The 19,354-nt window shown below is 41.6% G+C and overlaps 4 protein-coding genes across 7 annotated transcripts; 2 read left to right on the top strand and 2 right to left on the bottom strand.

Moving 5' to 3' along the window:
* Positions 1-2,918: 2,918 nt before the first annotated feature.
* On the bottom strand, positions 2,919-3,943 carry LOC108652429 (uncharacterized). The gene is made up of 3 exons (XM_018102619.3): positions 3,789-3,943; positions 3,335-3,647; positions 2,919-3,274 (listed from the first exon to the last, which is right to left on the bottom strand). Exons 2-3 carry the CDS (start codon positions 3,345-3,347, stop codon positions 2,973-2,975), a joined length of 315 nt encoding a protein of 104 aa, XP_017958108.1. The 5' UTR covers positions 3,348-3,647; positions 3,789-3,943; the 3' UTR covers positions 2,919-2,972.
* Positions 3,944-4,567: 624 nt separating this feature from the next.
* On the top strand, positions 4,568-9,787 carry LOC108652223 (WD repeat-containing protein 20 homolog). The gene is made up of 4 exons (XM_030382295.2): positions 4,568-5,662; positions 6,926-7,114; positions 7,183-9,111; positions 9,183-9,787. Exons 1-4 carry the CDS (start codon positions 5,093-5,095, stop codon positions 9,240-9,242), a joined length of 2,748 nt encoding a protein of 915 aa, XP_030238155.1. The 5' UTR covers positions 4,568-5,092; the 3' UTR covers positions 9,243-9,787.
* Positions 9,788-10,840: 1,053 nt separating this feature from the next.
* Positions 10,841-13,157, bottom strand: Yif1 (Yip1d-interacting factor 1). 3 transcript variants are annotated; one of them, XM_018102491.2, is made up of 4 exons: positions 12,812-13,157; positions 11,935-12,491; positions 11,461-11,847; positions 10,841-11,399 (listed from the first exon to the last, which is right to left on the bottom strand). In XM_018102491.2, exons 1-4 carry the CDS (start codon positions 12,858-12,860, stop codon positions 11,166-11,168), a joined length of 1,227 nt encoding a protein of 408 aa, XP_017957980.1. In that variant the 5' UTR covers positions 12,861-13,157; the 3' UTR covers positions 10,841-11,165. The 3 variants fall into 3 exon arrangements, with proteins under 3 accessions (XP_017957980.1, XP_017957988.1, XP_017957996.1); XM_018102499.2 differs by having other exon boundaries at positions 12,827-13,157; XM_018102507.3 differs by having other exon boundaries at positions 12,839-13,154.
* A 96-nt stretch (positions 13,158-13,253) lies between these two features.
* Cont (Contactin) lies at positions 13,254-19,317 on the top strand. Of its 2 annotated transcripts, none has more exons than XM_018102328.3 (8): positions 13,254-13,399; positions 14,071-15,117; positions 15,178-16,863; positions 16,922-17,088; positions 17,149-18,021; positions 18,085-18,253; positions 18,322-18,455; positions 18,520-19,317. In XM_018102328.3, the coding sequence occupies exons 2-8, from the start codon at positions 14,172-14,174 to the stop codon at positions 18,817-18,819; spliced, it is 4,275 nt and encodes a 1,424-aa protein (XP_017957817.2). In that variant the 5' UTR covers positions 13,254-13,399; positions 14,071-14,171; the 3' UTR covers positions 18,820-19,317. The 2 variants fall into 2 exon arrangements, with proteins under 2 accessions (XP_017957817.2, XP_089112674.1); XM_089256548.1 differs by having other exon boundaries at positions 13,278-13,501.
* The last annotated feature ends 37 nt before the right edge of the window (positions 19,318-19,354 follow it).

Below are 19,354 nucleotides of genomic sequence, written 5' to 3'. Positions count from 1 at the left end.
ATAAACGAAGAACACACATTATAAATCTCTTTGAGTGCAGCGGATATAACATCGGAAATGCACTATTATATGTCATATATCTTTAGTTACTCAACTATGACTAGACTTGAGTAGATATTTATTTATATTGTTATATTCTTTGTAAGACTTACGCTTCACATTATCTTAACACAAGTTTGAAGTGAGAATAACCATAGAGGTTTCTAGATTCTACTTCATTTAAAGGTAAAAAACAAAATTGTATGAAGATTATGTAAAAATCTTGCTAAATGTTAGCAAATATGTACTTACTCTTTTTAAATGGTTCTAGAGAAATGCAGATAAATAAATTTATGTAGCTAGATATAATGATATACATATATCACATATATCACAAAACTAGTTCAAGTAATTGTGATATAATATATGTATCATTTTTATAGAACCCATATGGAATCGGTTAATGTTTTGTGTAAAAGTATGTAACAGCAGGGATCATCGCAACCCCACAAGTATATTTTCTTGATAGCACGATGACTGAGTCGATATGCCTGTCCTCTGTCGTCCGTTCCTCGTCCGTCCGTCCGTCGTCCGTCCGTCCGTCTCCGTCCTCCGTCCGTCCGTCCGTACCGAATTCAGAGATATAAAAGCTAGATGAATTTGTGTGCATACTCGGTATACCATTACGAGTTGCTTTATTTTTCGTACTCTCCGTAATTTTTTCGGAATATCAAATTGATTTGTTTTTGAGCCTCATCCTATTGATGTAGAGACTTCAGATTACTATATATATATGTAGAATACAAACATTTTGTAATCAACAGACTTTGGATACCACGCCCCCCTTCGCCCCCAATTTGTAAAAAACGTATTTCAAGTACTAGAGACTTGTGCTTTGGAATGTACACACATTTTGACCATATAATTACGCCCTGAAAATTTCATTAAGATCGTATGTTTACAAACGAAGTTATTCACCAAGTAAATTCTCATACTGTTGTCCACACTGCAGCGCAGCCCAAGCGCAGTCGCTGCTTACTGCGCAGTTAGCAGAGCGCGGGCGCGTGAGGGTGGATGCATGTAAATGTATGTGTGTGTGCATAAAAGAAGTGCAGAATGATAAGAATATCAGCTTGGAGGGTTCAGGGTATCTCCTAGTCGAGCAGTGTCGACTAGAGTCTTCTTACTTGTTTTATTATCACTTCTTTTTAAGTATATATACCTCACTAGCTTTTAAGAAATATTTTATATACACTCATGATGAAAATAATAGGTACACTTCTTAAAATTGAGTTTAGTTTAGCAAAACATTTTTTCTACTGACCCAAACATTAAAATTTTAATGCACGTTTCTGTTTTAGGTATATATAAAAGAAAATAAGTCAATTTGGAAAAAAAAAAATTATTTTTTCAAAAGTTACAAACAAAAAATCAAAAGTGCAGCTTTTGTGCTTGACTGAAATAATAGGTACACTTTACTTTGAAAAGTTGTATTTAAATTTTTGATCTTCAAATCATTAAAAATCTTTTGCTACTATATTGTTGGATTAATATCCTATATATCCTTTTTGATTTTTAATAAATATTTCTATCCGCTTGGACATACTCCTAATTCAAGTTTGGCAGGTCCCAATCGGAATCTCTCTCCAAGTTTCTTGGATGCAATCCTATAACTGGCGTTTGTTATCACATTTTTTCTTTACCATTTGCTTTTTCAATTCACTCCACGAGTTTTCGATTCAATTCAGATCAAGAGAATGACTGGATCAAGCGAGAGATTCCACTTTATTAACATAAAACCAAGTTTTTACTCTTTTTAGACGGGTGTTTCGGGCCATTATCGTGCTGAAAATCCCACCGCAGGGGCATGTTTTTCTCAGCATATGTTATTTTTATATTTGCGATAATATCCCTGTAGTCAGCTGTTCTCATAATGCCAGATATTAGAAAAATCGGATATACTCCATACCAAAAGAAGCATCTCCACACCATAATGTTTCCACCGCCATGCTTCACTATTTTTTTTGTTTAGCGAGGATCCAATTTTTTTCCTTTAGGGATTCTTACATATCTAGAATAATCATTTCTATATAGGCAAATTTTGGTTCCGTCGATAAATAGGATATTACGCCACTTTTTTCGACTTTCAGATCCTTCCCAGGTGATGTGGTCTTTAGCAAAAGTTTTGCATTATCATCAAATTTTTTAATGCGTATTAAAGAACCATTTTTTTGGTGCGACCTGGTAGCTTAGCCATATGTAGTCATCCCCCAATTGAAGAAGCATCAATAATATTATCTATTTCGGATGCATTAACCCTTGAAGATTTGAAAGGGTCAGATTCTGCAATTCTTGTAATGCATCTGTCCAGCTCTGCTGTAGTTTTTGATGAACGTCCACGTGTTTCTTTTTTATTTTGCACCTTTATAGCAAAATTAAGAGATCTGTTCATCAGTTTTGCGATTTCCCGCAAAGATTTGCCACTCCTTATAAGGTTTTTAGCGATTCTGCGTTCCTCACTAGAACAATGAATATTCCGACCCATCTACATATGATATTGATTATTTTTTTTTTTACTTATAACATCTCGGTGAAGACTATTTAATATTTTATAACAATAAAAGACGTTTTTCTTTGGTTAAAAATTTTTTCCTGACTGAAGAGATCGAGTGTACCTATTATTTTCAGCAAGCTCTTTTCAATGAATTGTAACTACAATAAATTTACGGGAAAATACAAAAAATTTTTTGGCATGCATCATATTGCCAGATGGTTTCCTTAAAGTTACCATCAAATTTTTTTCAAAAATATCAAAAATTAATTAGTTATGACAGAATCTCTAAAAAAAATTTGGTGTACCTATTATTTTCATCATGAGTGTATGTAATAATTCACTGAGAAATATTTTTTGTTAAATATTTCTCAAACTACCAATTAAATTTTAATTTTTAGTTTCAATTTTTATTCCAAATCTGTGCAATCATATATTTATCTTAATTACATGGCTGCCAGCCAGTTGGACGACTTGGTGGCTCCACGCAGGGCCTCCAGACCCAATCGATCCAGGGCACGCACGCATTTCTCTCCTGGCTAAAGGCCGTGTTCGTCTGGCACCTGAAGAGTTCGGCCTTCCCATTCAGGGTGGCGCACCGCCAGTACTTGGTGGGATCGATGCAGTGGCGCTGTGGGTAGCCCACCTCAGATGTCAGCTTGCAGCCAGGCTCATAGGTATCAATGCATTGCCCAAGCACAGTCGAGGCCAAGCAGAGGCACGCGGCCAAGGCCAATAGGAGAGCTAATATGAGCAAATGGCAAACACTTAGTTAGCGTAATGGCAATGAATGGCTGGTCTTACCTAAAACTCGCATTATGGATAATGTCACTATCTGATGGCAACTGTCGATGCTTGGGCTGTGGCCCAACTGCTTTTATACGCAGCTTAAGTGGTGCATGAGGAGTGCAGTTCATTGTACTATGCTGAAGCGCTTATTTGTATGAGCACTCGATTGTCCATACGCATATCTCTGAAGTGCCGGAGCCAAGGTGACGATTTCTTTCAGTGCTCTCTATCTCTCTGATTGTTTTTCCCACAACAAATGATTCGATAATGCCCCCTCGTGTGAGCTGCTGTCCAGCATATAGCATGCAACTCACGCATTCTGCAATGGCTGAAAAGACAACAGAAAAAAAAAAAAGAAAATAATACAAATCCCTTTACAGCATTTGCCACGAGAAATCCGAGCTTTTCCAACAAGACCAACAACAAGTGCCAGAGGAGCGACAGTTTCGCAGAAAATCGTTGCCCTCACCAATTTTGTTGGACATGACAAATCCATTCCTTCGACCCCATCCATACAAGTCAATTGTGATGCAGTCCAATCGCATCGAAATACATTTCAAAATCATTTAATCATTGCATGAACTTTGTCAACGCAAAGATTTCTTTAAAGCAGTGCTTATTTTTAATAAGCATATTTTGAAACTGACATCACATCTGATCTCTTTTTCTGCAACTATTACGCTTTTGTCTAGAAAATTGCCTGCCACTCACGCACTCGAATTGCCAAGCTCAAAGTGAATTTCTGGCTTAAAGAACGGTCAGCGTAAGACTCTGCCACATGCCCCAATCAGTTGCGCAACGTTGAGAGAACGTATGTCCGAATACGTGAAAAACTTCATTTGGTGCAAGCGCAGCACAAAAACGAACGGACAAAGCATTGCCCCTGGCCAATTTTCTAAGACATTTGAAATGCATTTCCGTTTACCCACAAATGCCAATCACATATGTATGAAGGCGAAAATTAAATAATAAAAGATGCTGTTTCTTGTTAAAATTTAAACACGACTCATACTCTTGTATAAGCATTTTTCATTATTCGCCACTATATGCTTTTATGGCGAATAAATACAGGCTCAAATTGCCATAGCAGTTGCACTCATATATATATGTTCACGCGCCATAATTTAAATTAAGAATAGAGATGCCAGACTGGCAACAATTTTGTAAACAAAGCAAACAGCGTTGCCAAGCATTGAATTTTACAGGGCTGCAATTAGCTTCTGATACTGTGGATTTAACATCTGTGCGCACATTTCGAGTCACTTGAAGTTAGCTGCGCTCTACAAAAGTATTGATATCGTCTATCGATAAAGAAATAGTGGCAGCGAGAGAAAAATAAAAATTCCGCAACAACAACACACAAATTGAAGTGTAGTGAAGAATTAAATCTAATTATAACAAGCAACGGGCAAGCATTAAGAGCACGCATACACACCAACCCACATAAACAAGGCTAGTTAATTAGTGGAACAAAACTTGACGATATTTGGACACAACAACACAATTGCAAACGGGCAGGGCAGCGCGGCAGTGGCAGCGGCAGCGGCAGCAGCAGCAGCAGCAGCGGTAGTCGCAACGACAGCGGCAGCGGCAGGTAGTAGCCCAAACACTTGCGTCTGAGTGGGGCGCGCGCGCGGCATGGGTTGAGGTGTATATGCATATATATGTGTGTGTGTGTGTGTTGTGTGTCAGTGTGTGCGGGTGTGATGCAAAGAGCAGCAGTGACAGCAACAACAATCAGCGGCGCGTATAACTAAACCGAACGCCTACGTAATGGCCAACCAACTGGATGCCAATGTCAAGGACGATCTGAAAACGCAATTTGTTACCCGAGAGGGCACCTATCGCCTGCTCACCCTTTCCGAATACTCGCGACCTAATCGCGTCGGCTACAGCAACAATCAAAGCTCGCCCCAGGTGCGCGTCTCATTTGTAACGTTACCGAATCCCAGCAGTAAAAACAATAGCGAGGCGAATGTGGCGGCACCGCAAACAGCAGCAGGAACTCCAACAACATCGACATCGAGTGATAAGCGTACGCAATTGAATTCAAATGGCGCAACATCTACAACAACAACAACACCTGCAACACCAACAACAACAGCAACAACAACCACTGGTACATTGAATGGCGGCGGCGCCGGTGGCGACAGCAACTACAACGGCGGCAGCAGCAGCACCGTGGATGCGCGCCTAGGCGGTGGTATATCCATGCACTCGATGACCAATGGAGGCGTGCTGGACCAAAACGGATTGCCCACAAATCAAATCTATGGCGGAGATCGCATCTGTTTCAATTTTGGACGCGACCTCTATGTGTATGCGTTCCGTGGCGTTAAAAAGGTGAGCAACAGTAGTTTTTAATTTTTGATGAACACACTGAGGCGCACCTGTAGACACGGATTCCCTGTCCCCTGCAGGTGACGTGGCCAGTCTCTTCTCGTAGATCTTTCAAGCAGTCTGTTATCAAAAGTGCATGCTGATAAGCAGAGCACTGCATATGCCGGCTTCGCCCCTTAGCTCTGCTCATGTAATAGTGCCCCGTCGTTACTCTGCCGCCCCCGCAGCAATTGGCAGTGCCCACTTAGTTAGAACTGCGGCCCCCGTCTGTCACTCCGGCTTACGTTCCGGCAATTCGTATCCAGTTTCCCAATGGCACACAAAACGCTGCCCCAAACACAATCGTTTAATTTGTTCCAATTCTCGCAGCGTTTGTTATTTAGCTATTGTTATTGTTGTTGTTGTCGTTCTTGTTGTTGATCAATTCGCTTGCTTAGCTTTTATTTAAATGTGTTTATTGCGCTCGAAGGCAGCTTTTTCCATTGCAAATCATCCAACTTGTCAGGTTTTTATGTTTGTTCTTCAGACATACCCTAACAAGCGTGGAGTATCTATCGCTTATATATGTCAGGAATTGAATTAAATTTGTAATAATTTGTTAATTAATTGATTAATTTTGATTGAAAGTATTTCGAGATAGTCAAACATTAATTACATCAATAAATGTAACATTGTATACGGAAGTTGGGACTGCTAGTTCGCAAGGTATTTGTTTAAGTGTATTCAATATTCGAATACGTAACAAGAACTGTATTTCTTATTTACCAAGCAGCTGTTTCGTACTCTGAGTTATTTTAACTACGAAAGCTTGCATTCGCACACGGTTTTGCTATAAACTTGCTTAGGTCTTCATTTGGTTAGTGTCGTATTTTGAATCATTCCCATCAGGTGCTCAACAGAAAGTCTGAACAAGCCGCTAATTTCCACAAAGCTATCAAAATCGATGCTAATTGGTATACCTTATGATCGAGAGAAAAAAAATAGGCGCAAAGAGATTGTTTGGCTTGGCAAAGTCTGTTCTATTTATATTTCTTGAGTAAGCCTACAATCTAAATTTAGGAGAAAGATAATCTTGTTGATTCACCATTTCTTAAATGATCATTCAGTAATTGTTCAAAAATCCTTATATGTAGTTGGATTGCTATGATGCAATTATAATATATGTATTGTGAAAGTTTCTATTTTTATGGCACGCCACAAATACCCGCCTATGTTTGGAACAGAGAGATGACTAACTAAGTTTTTTCATTGTTATTGGCTTTGCAGGGCACCGAGATGAGCAAACCCATCGATAAGAAGTTCTACAAGGGCACAAATCCCAGCTGTCACGATTTTAATGCCAATGCAGCCACGCCCTCTGGTGCACCGCTGCTGGTTGGTTTCACAACGGGACAAATACAGCTGGTATCCCCGCAGCAAGGGCCACGCGAGCTACGCAAACTATTCAACGAGGAGGTAAGCGAGATGCTCAAACAGTTACTCAATTTGTCCACATACTGAGAAAATCCATTTCACTTGTATAGCGCCTGATTGATAAGACCAAAGTGACCTGCCTGAAGTGGTTGCCGAATTCACCGCATCTGTTTCTCGCCTCACACGCCTCAGGACACTTGTATCTGTATAATGAGGAGCTGCCCTGTGCGGCCACAGCGCCCAGCTATCAGCCATTCAAAGTGGGCGACGGCTATACGATACTCACCTGCAAGTCCAAATCGACGCGCAATCCTCTGTATAAGTGGGTCTTCAGCACCGACAACTGCTGCATCAATGAGCTGTGCTTCTCGCCTTGCGGATCGAATCTGGCGCTCGTCTCACAGGATGGCTTCTTGCGAGTCTTTCACTATGATACAATGGAGCTGCTGGGAATTGCGCGGTCTTATTTTGGTGGCTTCCTCTGTGTCTGCTGGTCACCCGATGGCAAATACATTGTGGTTGGCGGAGAGGATGATCTGGTGACGGTGTGGTCGCTGCACGAGCGACGAGTTGTAGCGCGAGGCCAGGGCCATCGTTCCTGGGTTTCTGTGGTGGCCTTCGATCCCTATACCACCTCCTACACGAACTGGGATGGAGGCGATTTCAGTGATGATGAAAATCAGCTGAACGAGTACACTGCATCGAGGGAGGATCGATTCTCTGGTGATTCAACGGCCAATGGTGGCTTCGAGGGCTTCGATAAGAACTCAACGCCGTTGCACACGAATCGAACGCGTACACACTCGGCTTCGTTTCGTTCGGATGCCTCATCGGCGGCGCTGGCGCCGGACAAGCTGGCCATAAGCTATCGCCTCGGCTCGGTTAGTCAGGATACGCAAATCTGCTTGTGGGATATCACGGAGGATGTGCTGCGGCACCCCTTGACGATGCGCCAGCGCGTAAATAGCACGCAGCTGAACGACAGCAGCTTCCTGAATGGCGGCATCGATGCGGATGGCATCAAAGTGATGCGACCCGTGGCCATGGGCCAGCCAAGCAATTTTGCCGACTCTAGCAGCTGTAGCCCTATTAGGGAAACGGCTGGCGGCGGAGTAGCCGGTGCGACAGAGCATAGCAATAGCAGTTCTAGTAAATTCTCCACGGCCAACTGCACGATATCCTCGCAATCATCCAATGCCAACACGCCGCCAGACGAAAGCTGTGACACGGAGACGGCAACACCTGCAGCAGCTGCTGCCGCGAACACCACATCCTCATCCAAAGCGAACAGCCGGTCGCATGGCAATAGCAACTCGATCAAGTTTCCCAACTGCATCAGTGCGACTAAGTCGGACAGCATTGACAGCAGTGGCCCACGCGTTAGCAACTCCAATTACTCCACATCTGGCTATAATAGCAAAAATTCCAATAGCTCTACCAAATCCAATTCCAATGCGGGCTCCAGCAGCAGCAGCTTCAGCGCCTTCAATAGTCTCACCCAGCGTTTGACGAATTTCAGTTTCTTGAGCAACTCGGACAAACGCTCGTCAAGCATTGGCTATGAAGGCAGCGGATCAACGGCTACGAATCATCGACAGCATCGCAAAGCAATGAGCATGCTAAAGAGCTATAATCAACATAATCACAGTAACCACAGCAACAACAACAGGAGCAGTAATAACAACAGCAGTTCCACAAGCATCGCCCACTCGACAGCGGTGGAGTCGGGCAGTGGCGCAGCCATTGGTAGCAGTGCAACGGCGCATAGCTTTGGCTCACTGAAGCTTAGCAAATCCTCGCACAACTCTTCGCTGGCCACGGCTGGACAGTCGTCGGCCAGTGTGAGTAGCTATGATCCCATGAAGCTCATAGGTACGCCCGCCTGTCCCAGGTTTGAAGAGTGTCCGCTCCTGGAGCCGCTCATCTGCAAGAAGATTGCGCACGAGCGCCTTACCGCGCTTATATTTCGAGAGGATTGCTTTTTAACGGCATGCCAGGATGGGTTTATTTATACATGGGCGCGGCCAGGACACAGTACGGTAAGTGGACACAATTTCAGTCGCGGCTTATCTCTCTGAACTCATCTAAAATTAATCTCTTTGCTCCACAGCACGTTGCTCAACACATGTCGCCCAGTCAAACAACTCCTACGGGTGGCACGGTAATATAGTTCGTTAAAATGAATGCGATCAACTATCAGCGTAATCTTGTCAAGCAGCAGGAGGCGGCACAGTCGGTGATTTAGGTTAGAGCTAGCGATTGATTTCAAATTATATTTCCCGTTAGGAAGAGTTTTAAATTGTTTATCAATATTCCCATATTATTATTATTTTTTTAATTACGTTTGTTGCACCTTCTTTTTGTATTCCAATTTACAATGAACACACATGAAATATTTATAATGAAAAATGAATAAAAAAAGAAAAGAAAAACAAGAATATATATACGAGATATAGTTATGTAAAACATAACTACGATTTATATGCAACAGCAGCAGGCAACAGAACAAAAACAAACATTTATATAAATACAATATGAGCATGTATGAAAACATATACATATATAAATATTGATCTATATATTTAAACTTGAATTATGATTAGTTGTAAATGTATTATTTTTAATACGTGGAATTTGTTGAAAACAAAGCAAAGCATGTTTATAACTATTTACTAAGCGCTAGCATAATACACGATACACATTAATAAAAAACAACCAAACAGAAAACAAACACACAGAAAATCAACTAAACACACTTTGCATTAGTCAACTTTAAAGAAAATCATTGAAATGGAAAACCCCCGAAATGGAAGCTAAGCTAGCGAATTTGTACGCAAAAGTTTTTCATTCTTGCGCTATGGTACTGAGTTGCAATTGAGGCCCCAACTAACGAACTACTTATACTATATAAATATAAAATAAATCAGAATACTAATTAGTATGCATTATTACTAAATGAAAGCAAAACGAGTAAAAACGAATACTAATACCTAATGTAGGAACTGTTATCGTTATTATAATTATTATAATTATTTTTCACGCTATTCGAGTGCAAAAGTCAGCCACACACATAATTACTGAAATAAACAAAGTGCATAAGCATTAAAAATGGAATATAAAAACACACCCAACAAACTAGATCTAATGCAAAACAAACAAAAAACAATATTTCATACTGGCCTATATTTTATAAAAAAAAATAAAAAATAAAAGAAAATTAAAATAAAATAAAAAACGAATCGTTACGCGTATGAAACTAGTAAAAATTCTAAGATCAGATCAAGAGAACATTACGTAGTCTGTAAGTAAAACAGTTAGAAAAAGTGAGAACAAAGAGATGATTGAAAGAGTAAAGAGTAAGAATTACAAAGTAAAAAAGAAATGAAAAAAAAGCAAGCAAACAACCAACCAACCAACACGTTACAGTAATAAAGACTAAAAATTTCAATAAAAACTATATACTATACATATAAAAAAAAAATATGAAAAAAAAAAAACAATTAAAAATACACGAAAGCTTGTTTCAATGACAAAAAAATTTGTTTATTTTATGCAACAGTCGATCGATGATACGTGTAAATTTCCGAATGTCATATTTCAAATGGTCTCTTAGGCAAAATATTCAGCCTTGATGCAAAAGTAAGTTCGGAAGCAACTTATAAGATCTGTCTTAATATTTGCCACTCATATTCGATAGATGGAAAAAAAAACAAGAGAATTCCAAATTTCAATAGTTTTCATACTATTCTATAGCCATAATATTTTCATTTATCAAGCATTGTTTATTTATGTATAAAATGTGTTAATTTTGTTAATAACAAAAATATGTATATGCATCACCTATTGCAAATCTCAATCGGATGTTTCGCGAACTTTAAGTAACGTATTTCTAACCACATAAGCTACTAAGATTTTAACATTTTGGAAATGATTTTTCATTGGCGATTTGAAAACATTCTAGCACACCATCAATTTTGAGAGGGTGTGTACACTGCGCACATACACCCATGTGTGTGTGTGTGTGTGTGTGAGTGACTGTTTTTCGTTGCCCCAATCAATGAAATGAGTTTCGTTAAAATTAAACTATAGATTTTTATAGCGCTTTTAGCGTTGCCAATGGATCCACACCGGGCAAGTACAAATGCTTCGATAGCAAAAAAGCGAACAATATCTGACCAGCAACTACAAGGAATAAGAAGTATAGTTTCCTCTTCCGACCACCGCTATAATCGAATTGCTGTGGATTCCCATACGGATCGTAGTTGATGGCACCGCTGGGCGCTGTTGGCGTGTTGTCCTGCAACAGTTTTGTTCGCAACGTCCGTAGCTGAAAGACAGTAACAATTAAGTATATCTCATATTCCTTTCGCATTGTTCTTCTTGCTCACCAGAAAGAAGCCAAAGGAGAAGCTGGTATATGCCAACGCTATATAGTAACCAGATCGAAAGAAGAGCGTGCTCATCAACAGGCAGACGACAATATTTACATATTTATAGCCCGTAAATGCCAGCAAGTCCAAAGTCTTAAGACTCGTCTTCACATTCATCACGTAAAGCGATATGGAGTAGATGACCAATTCAAAAATGCTATATGCCATCGCACTAGATGCCTGTATGCCTAGTTGCTCGGGCGAGAACCGATTCTGCATGCCCAGCAATAAGCCGGCAACAATTACATATGTTATGTAGCCCATCGTTGGCAGATAAAGATCTGGCGCGTTTATGTCATAACGTGGCTGCACAGGATGCTCCTGATCGTATTTCAGTGACCAATCCTATAAGGATAAGAATAGTTATACAGCTTAGCCTTTTTTGCCGGGTTGGTAATCGTCTAAAGTTTAAAATTTTTTCAGCCAACTTACCTTGTGTATATAAGGAAAGAACAGCAATCGTAGCTTTCGTCCCACATAGGCATTGTCTACAGCAAAGTAGTACTTCAATTTGGCGACCGGCACCCATTTCTCAAACTGATTCTCTACAAGTTGTTTGCCTTGATCGGCCAACCGCTGACCATACTGCATCGCCATGTCCTGTACGATGGGCTGCTGGAACATGGAAAACTGTGGATATTGACCACCAGGTGCAGAGCCGGCAGCAGCTCCAAATGCTGGTGGCTGCGGTCCACTCATGCCAAAAGCAGGCTGTCCAGATGGTGCATTTGCCATTGTCTGTTGGCCCGGCGTATATCCATAGTTTTGCTGCTGTGACTGTTGTGGCGACGCCGCTGACGTTGGGGCCGCATTGTAGCCATAGCTATTAGCTTGTTGTGGAGCCGGACCGCCATACATGTTGGGATCGAACATGGTGGGTGCTACCGTTGGAGTCATGAAAGCTGAACCACTGGGCATCGGAGCCGTCGGGCCCATGGCATTCAAATCGCTCACCCGTTTAATGGGACGAACGCGTCCGCCACCTTGAGCTATTTTTGGAATACAGAACAGCCGTTAAATTCTGTTGATTCAACATCCCAATTGGATTGTGATAGATTCGCAAGTGTTAGGAAGGAAACGGGAAAATCAAGCTACAGACGCAGTAAACAAACTAAAAACGCAACAATTATTAGTGCAAGCTATAGAAATAACCTTTGAACGATTCAATAATCAACTACGAGAGGCAACTAAAATAACCGCCAGCTGCAGCTTTTTGTATTTGCGGCAGTCGCCGCCGCCGCCGCCGCGGCAACAACAACAATAGCTGCCTTCGTGGTATATACTTGCGTAGCTATAGCTTGTTCCTTACAGTTCTCCCACTTACGATTCCGCATACCCGCATTTGGATTGTAGTTCATATTGTTTGTGTGGCTCCCTGTCCCTTGCTGTGTTGTTTTGTTGCCTAATTAGCTCTGTTTTTATTTGAAATATCACCAAAACTTTGGTTATTACACATCACCACTCGGATGAATCTCGATAGGTACACGATGGTTTGTTGTGAAAACATCGATAAATTACGGTGCATATGTATCGAATATAATATTTTAGTGAACACAATCATTTTACTGTGCACTTTTAATATGATAGCTCATTTAACAATTGATATCAATTAATTATTCAATTTTATAGTTTAACGACATACTCAATAATAGTTTTGTTAAAATAAAATGGTATTCACTGTCACTTATTCTTAATTTTCCATGCTCTAAAATTGAACGTGTCACACCATCATGACTTCTATAACTTTCAGAACTGGCAACTCTAGTCACGAGCTGCATACAATTGTTATCGTCTATCGGCCATCTAATCGTGGCTTTGTCGGACTTGTGCCTAGTTTTGTTTTTATTTAATAAATATATAATTTTGAAGTATTTTGTGAATAATTTATGATCAATTGGTTAGTGTTAATAAAAAGTGATAATCAACAGAACTTTTAAATGAATATTATGCATGAAATAGTGGTTTAAATACCCTATAAATGAGTGGCTCTAAATTTAAGGTGTGGTTGGGTCTGAGCTGTTTGACTAAGCGTAGCTTTGGTCAAATTGGGCGGAGGCGATGCCCAATTTATGTAGACTGAACTTATCAACTATAATTATAGATAAATACTAATTCTAATTAGCTAAAAATATTTAAACAAAAACAAAAAACTCATCCGATTCATTAATTCTTTTAGAATTAAGCACGTAAACAAGCTCAAGACCACGCCTAATGTAAGACACACACACACACACACACACACACGCAAACAAGCATACGCCTATGATCATGTACAGTGGAGACTCAATTAGCAGTGGAATAACTTTAATTCATAAATATTTCCAATTCAGAGCTTGAACCTTACCATTTTGCATATTTCATATATGTTCTTAATTGCGATAAAAAAATTAAAAGCCATATTTGGCCATTCAAAAGAGATTCTATTGTACGTGTAGGTGTGTATGTGTGCACTTACTAATACAACCTCTATTCGTATGAGTAATAAGATTGATCTTTTGATTTGTTTACATTCACAGTTCGTAAATTGAAAATCGCAAATAAACATTTTCTATTGTTCTGTATTTATAGACTCCGAGTTTCCAACTAGAAAATGTGCCTTTAGTCTCCCACAAAAAGCCAGCTGGATAAGTTCTCACGTCGAGCTGTAACTGAAAGTAAACCAAGTCACTATGTCAACAAGGAGCAGGCTATTAGCCTGCTGGCTAGTGCAATTGTTGCTGTTGGCAACGAGCAGGGGGCAACTGCCCAGCGATTTGCAACCGCAACAACAGCCACAGCTGGGCCTGCCGCCTCCACAACAAGGGCAACAGCCCCAGACATATCAACCCACTTATAATAAGGACTACTCGCCCCGCTATAATCCTTCGTACACGGGCCAGCAACAAAATCCGGACAGTACAGCGTATGATAATCCGTTGCTGGACTTTGGCAATCAGCCAAACAATCCGAATTTCGGGGGCACTGGTCTGAATCCGAATAGCTACAATGGTTACAACAACTACGACAGCAACCGACCGATGCTGGGCGTTGGCGGCGGTGGCAACATTGTGGGGCCGGGCGCCATTTCGAATACGGGCCCCCAATATGATCCCTTCAACCGCAACAGCGTGACTAATACGATCAATTCGGGCCTGGGCTATAGGGACATGTTCACCGATGAGGATAACTTTTGTCCCGAGCATTGGGTATCGTTCCGACAGACATGCTATCGCTTTATACGCTCACCCAAGCGCAACTGGGCAGAGGCTAAGAAGATTTGCAAAGCCTACACAGCGGACTTAGTGAATGTGGACAATGTGGAGAAGCATGCGTTTATTTTAAAGCAGCTAATCATACAAAATCAACGGCAGAATAGATTCTTTATATCAGCCCGGCAAACAGGGCCACAGAACTGGGTAAACGATGACAACACGCAGTTAATACAGATTGAGGATTCCTTTGCGTTCGACGAGATGCAGGCGCTGGAGAACCAGGATCTGAATGACAATCGCTTCCTAGTGCAAAATGATCTTAACAATCGCAATTTCAATAATCCCAATCAGTACTACAATGCGCTGACCGGACAAACGAATACTTTGAATCAACGCAATCAAAACAATTTACGGGGCTTCTTTGGTAAGTAAAATGTTGATAGTTAAAAGTCAAAAACGTTGTAAAACCAATCATGCTTTGCAGGTCCCAATCAGCCCTATGGAGACACTGGTTATGTGCGCGATCGCGTGGTCTACGCCTATTCGAAAAAACGCGATCGTTGGATGTTTATGCCTGCCTACGAAATCGAACTGAATCTTTTTATTTGCGAATCCAAAGCGCTGTACAGCCCGGATAATGTCAACATAAAACTGGATGATAAGCGTCCCTATACCTATGGCTTAGATATTCGCGATCTGGAGCGCATTCCACGAGGCCCGTACTTTGTGAAGCAACCGAATGACACAACCTTCGATGTGAACAAGAATCGTTTGATTAACGATGTTTCGCTGAGCTGCTTGGCCGGCGGCTATCCAACTCCTTCCTACGAGTGGTATCGTGAGGTCTATGTGAATGACACGCTAGAGTACAAACGTATCGATCCCCTGGTGGAGGATCGCTACACCATATCAGGCGGCAACCTGATTATATATGATCCCAAGCAAGCGCTAGATCAGGGCGCTTATCATTGCGTTGCGCGAAATAAGTTTGGCAGCGTTCGCTCAGAGAGTGCGCATCTCAATTTCGGTTTCATCATGGAGTTCAATCTGAAACGTTCAGCGGAGTCCAGCGAGATGAACTGGGGCAAAGCCATCTTCTGTGATCCGCCCCAACATTATCCAGCCATTCGATACTACTGGGCACGTGACTATTTCCCCAACTTTGTGGAGGAGGATCAACGCGTGTTTGTCTCCCATGATGGTGCACTGTACTTTTCGTTTATAGAGACCGTGGATCGGGCTAATTATTCGTGTACTGTGCAAACGCTTGTCTCCGATACGGGCCGTAATGGACCCTTCTTTCCGCTGCGAGTAACACCCAACAGCAACTATCAGACGCTGATCTTTGCCAACACCTTTCCCAAAGTCTTCCCGGAGGCTCCCATCGCTGGAGAAGAGATTCGCTTAGAGTGCATGGCATTTGGTTATCCTATACCTTCGTACAACTGGACGCGCCAAGGACAGCCGCTGCAGCGCAATGCATATACAACGAGCTATGGTCGCGTGCTAATCATTAGGAATGCGACCACCAATGATAATGGTCAGTACACCTGCAGCATTACCAATCCGCGCAAGACGCTGGAGAAGTCCATTTATATCAACATACAAATGCGCCCTGAGTTTACCATACCGCTTAAGGACATGATCAAGGACTACAACAGTGATGTAACCTTTATTTGTGAGGCCTTTGCCATACCCGATGCCAACTACACTTGGTACAAGAATGCTGAACGTCTCGACCCTTTGACCATAAATCGGGATCGGTATATAATACAAGATAATGTGCTAACCATTAAGTTCCTGGAGAAGGAAAAGGATGAGGGCATGTACCAATGCGGCGCACAGAATCAGCTGAAGACATCCTTTAGTTCGGCTCAATTGCGTGTACTATCCATGAAGCCATCTTTCAAGAAGCATCCACTCGAATCTGAGATCTATGCTGTATACAATGGCAATACAACTATTGTGTGTAATCCGGAGGCTGCACCACGTCCGAAATTCCAGTGGAAAAAAGATGGCCAACTGCTTGGCTCCGGTGGTCATCGCCGAATACTTCCCAGCGGCACCCTCATCATATCGCCCACATCTCGTGATGATGAGGGAATGTACACGTGCATTGCTTCCAATCAGGCGGGCACGGATGAGTCACATGCTCGAGTTATTGTGCTGCGTGAGTTAAATTTTTATTAAGTTTTTAATTAACAGAATTAATTTGTTTATTCTTATAGAGGAAATTCGCTTTGTGCAGACGCCCCCGCAGCGAATTGTTTCTCGCGAACATGATCTTATTTACCTGCACTGTGAGGCTGCCTTCGATGAGCTGCTGGACATTGCCTACGTTTGGAAACGCAATGGAGAGATACTTCGAAACGATCACGATGGCACTCAGCGCATTGTATGCTATATCTATTCTTGATTTTCAAAATGTATTAACTCTGTCTAAATGTTCTTGCAGATCGTCGATTGGAATAGCTTGACGGTGCACAACACAACGATGCGCGACTCTGGCGATTACGAGTGTGTCGTCCAGTCAGCGGTCAATGAGATTAGCACCAAGACAAATGTCATAATTGAAGGAGCTCCTGGTGCTCCTGGTGGCGTGCAGGTGATTGAGATCGGCAAGACCAAGGCCATCATTGAGTGGGTGGATGGCGTCAACAATGGCCGGCCCATACGGTACTACAACATACTAGGACGCACGAACTGGAATCGCACGTGGGTCAATGTTTCCATGCACGTGCAGGCGCGTGAGGTGGATCGTTATACATCTCGTCAGCAGGCTGAGGTAACCAATCTAACGCCCTGGTCCTCATATGAATTCAGCGTGGCAGCCGTTAATGATTTGGGCATCGGCACACCATCAGCACCGTCGCCCATTTACAGCACTTACGACGATGTGCCATATATAGCGCCACGGAATGTGGGTGGAGGCGGTGGCAAGATTGGCGATCTGACCATTACCTGGCAGCCATTATTGCCCCAGGAGCAGCACAGTCACGGCATTCATTACAAGGTGTTCTGGAAACTAAAGGGTGCCTTAGAATGGGCCTCGGACATTAGAAAGAACCAAGAAAATACGGGCGTGGCCGTGGTGAACATTCCGCTCAACAACTACTACACTGAATACGAGGTGAAGGTGCAGGCAATAAACAGCATCGGCAAAGGACCTGAAAGCGAAACGGTTGTCATCTACTCTGCCGAGGATATGCCACAAGTGGCGCCACAGAAACCATTTGCGCTAGCCTACAACTCTACTTGCTTCAACGTGTCCTGGAGCCCCATTGACATGTCTCGTGAGAACATACGAGGCAAACTCATAGGACATAGGGTAAGTCTTAGTATTCAAATAATATTACTGCAATTGATTTACTCATTCCATTTAAAAATTTAGCTTAAATACTGGAAGACCGAGCATCAAGAAGAGGATGCCGTCTACTACTTATCACGCACCACTCGGCCATGGGCACTAATTGTGGGTCTGCAGCCGGATACGTATTACTTCGTTAAGGTTATGGCCTACAATGCAGCTGGCGAGGGTCCCGAAAGCGAACGTTTCGAAGGTAACGGCTATACATTAAGTGTGTATATCTTAACACATATTTACTATAAATATTTCTGCTCACATTAGAACGCACATATCGCAAGGCACCACAGAAGCCGCCGTCCTCAGTGCATGTATATGGCATTAATCCGTCCACGGTGCGTGTTGTGTGGCGCTATGTATCGCCGGCTCAAGATGAAGAGCCACTGGCTGGCTATAAGGTATGGATTCTGCTGTTAATTTGAGAAAGGCAGGCAATATAAAATATTTTGTTAATTTTCACAGGTTCGCATTTGGGAGACCGATCAGAATATGATCACTGCCAACAATACTATTGTGCCTATAGGAAACAAACTCGAGGCCTATATTAACACGCTGACGCCCGGTAAGAGCTACAATTTGCGAGTGCTAGCCTTCAGCAACGGCGGCGATGGACGCATGTCTAGTCCCACACTGCGCTTCCAAATGGGAAAGACTACACGCAATGCAGCGAATACGAGACATGGTCACAACATTAATACCGCTCTGGTTATGAGTGTGTTATTGTTTGTTACCACATTTTTTTACACCAACGTCAATAATTAGTAGTTAGGCAATAAGAATAATACCGTCCAATGTTTTTTTGGCAAAGCGCACAGCTTTACAAAAATACACAGAAACTCAAGAGTCTCGTTTAGATTTAAATCAGCAAACATTCCGTCTTTACTAGCGAAACCTCAGCGAATTGAACATATGCGAAACAAATAAGAAAGTGACCTTAAATATATACAAAATAAGTAGAGCATATACATTTAAAGCGAAGTAAGAAGCACACAAATTTTATATATATATATTATTGTACATATATATGTATGTGCATATATATTGCTTGGAAGAAACCAACGAAACGAAAACGGATAATTAGCATAAGCACAAAGCAGTTTATATCCACTTTTACAACCTTATCAGTTTATGTTCGTCCTTGTTTATATGTATTTTTTTAAACATACAATTGTACAATGTATTAAATGTAATTGTATCCATTATACAAATCTTTTGCAGCTATTTAAAAATTAAAATACAAATTTATTATAGTATATACAATTTTTCAATTTTAAAAAGACAGTGCGGCGCTATAATA

The sequence above is a fragment of the Drosophila navojoa genome, chromosome 2 (assembly GCF_054131105.1).
Source record: "Drosophila navojoa isolate 15081-1374.11 chromosome 2, UAZ_NAV_1.0, whole genome shotgun sequence".
Lineage (NCBI taxonomy): Eukaryota > Metazoa > Arthropoda > Insecta > Diptera > Drosophilidae > Drosophila > Drosophila navojoa.
This window is presented reverse-complemented; position numbering and strand designations above follow the sequence as displayed.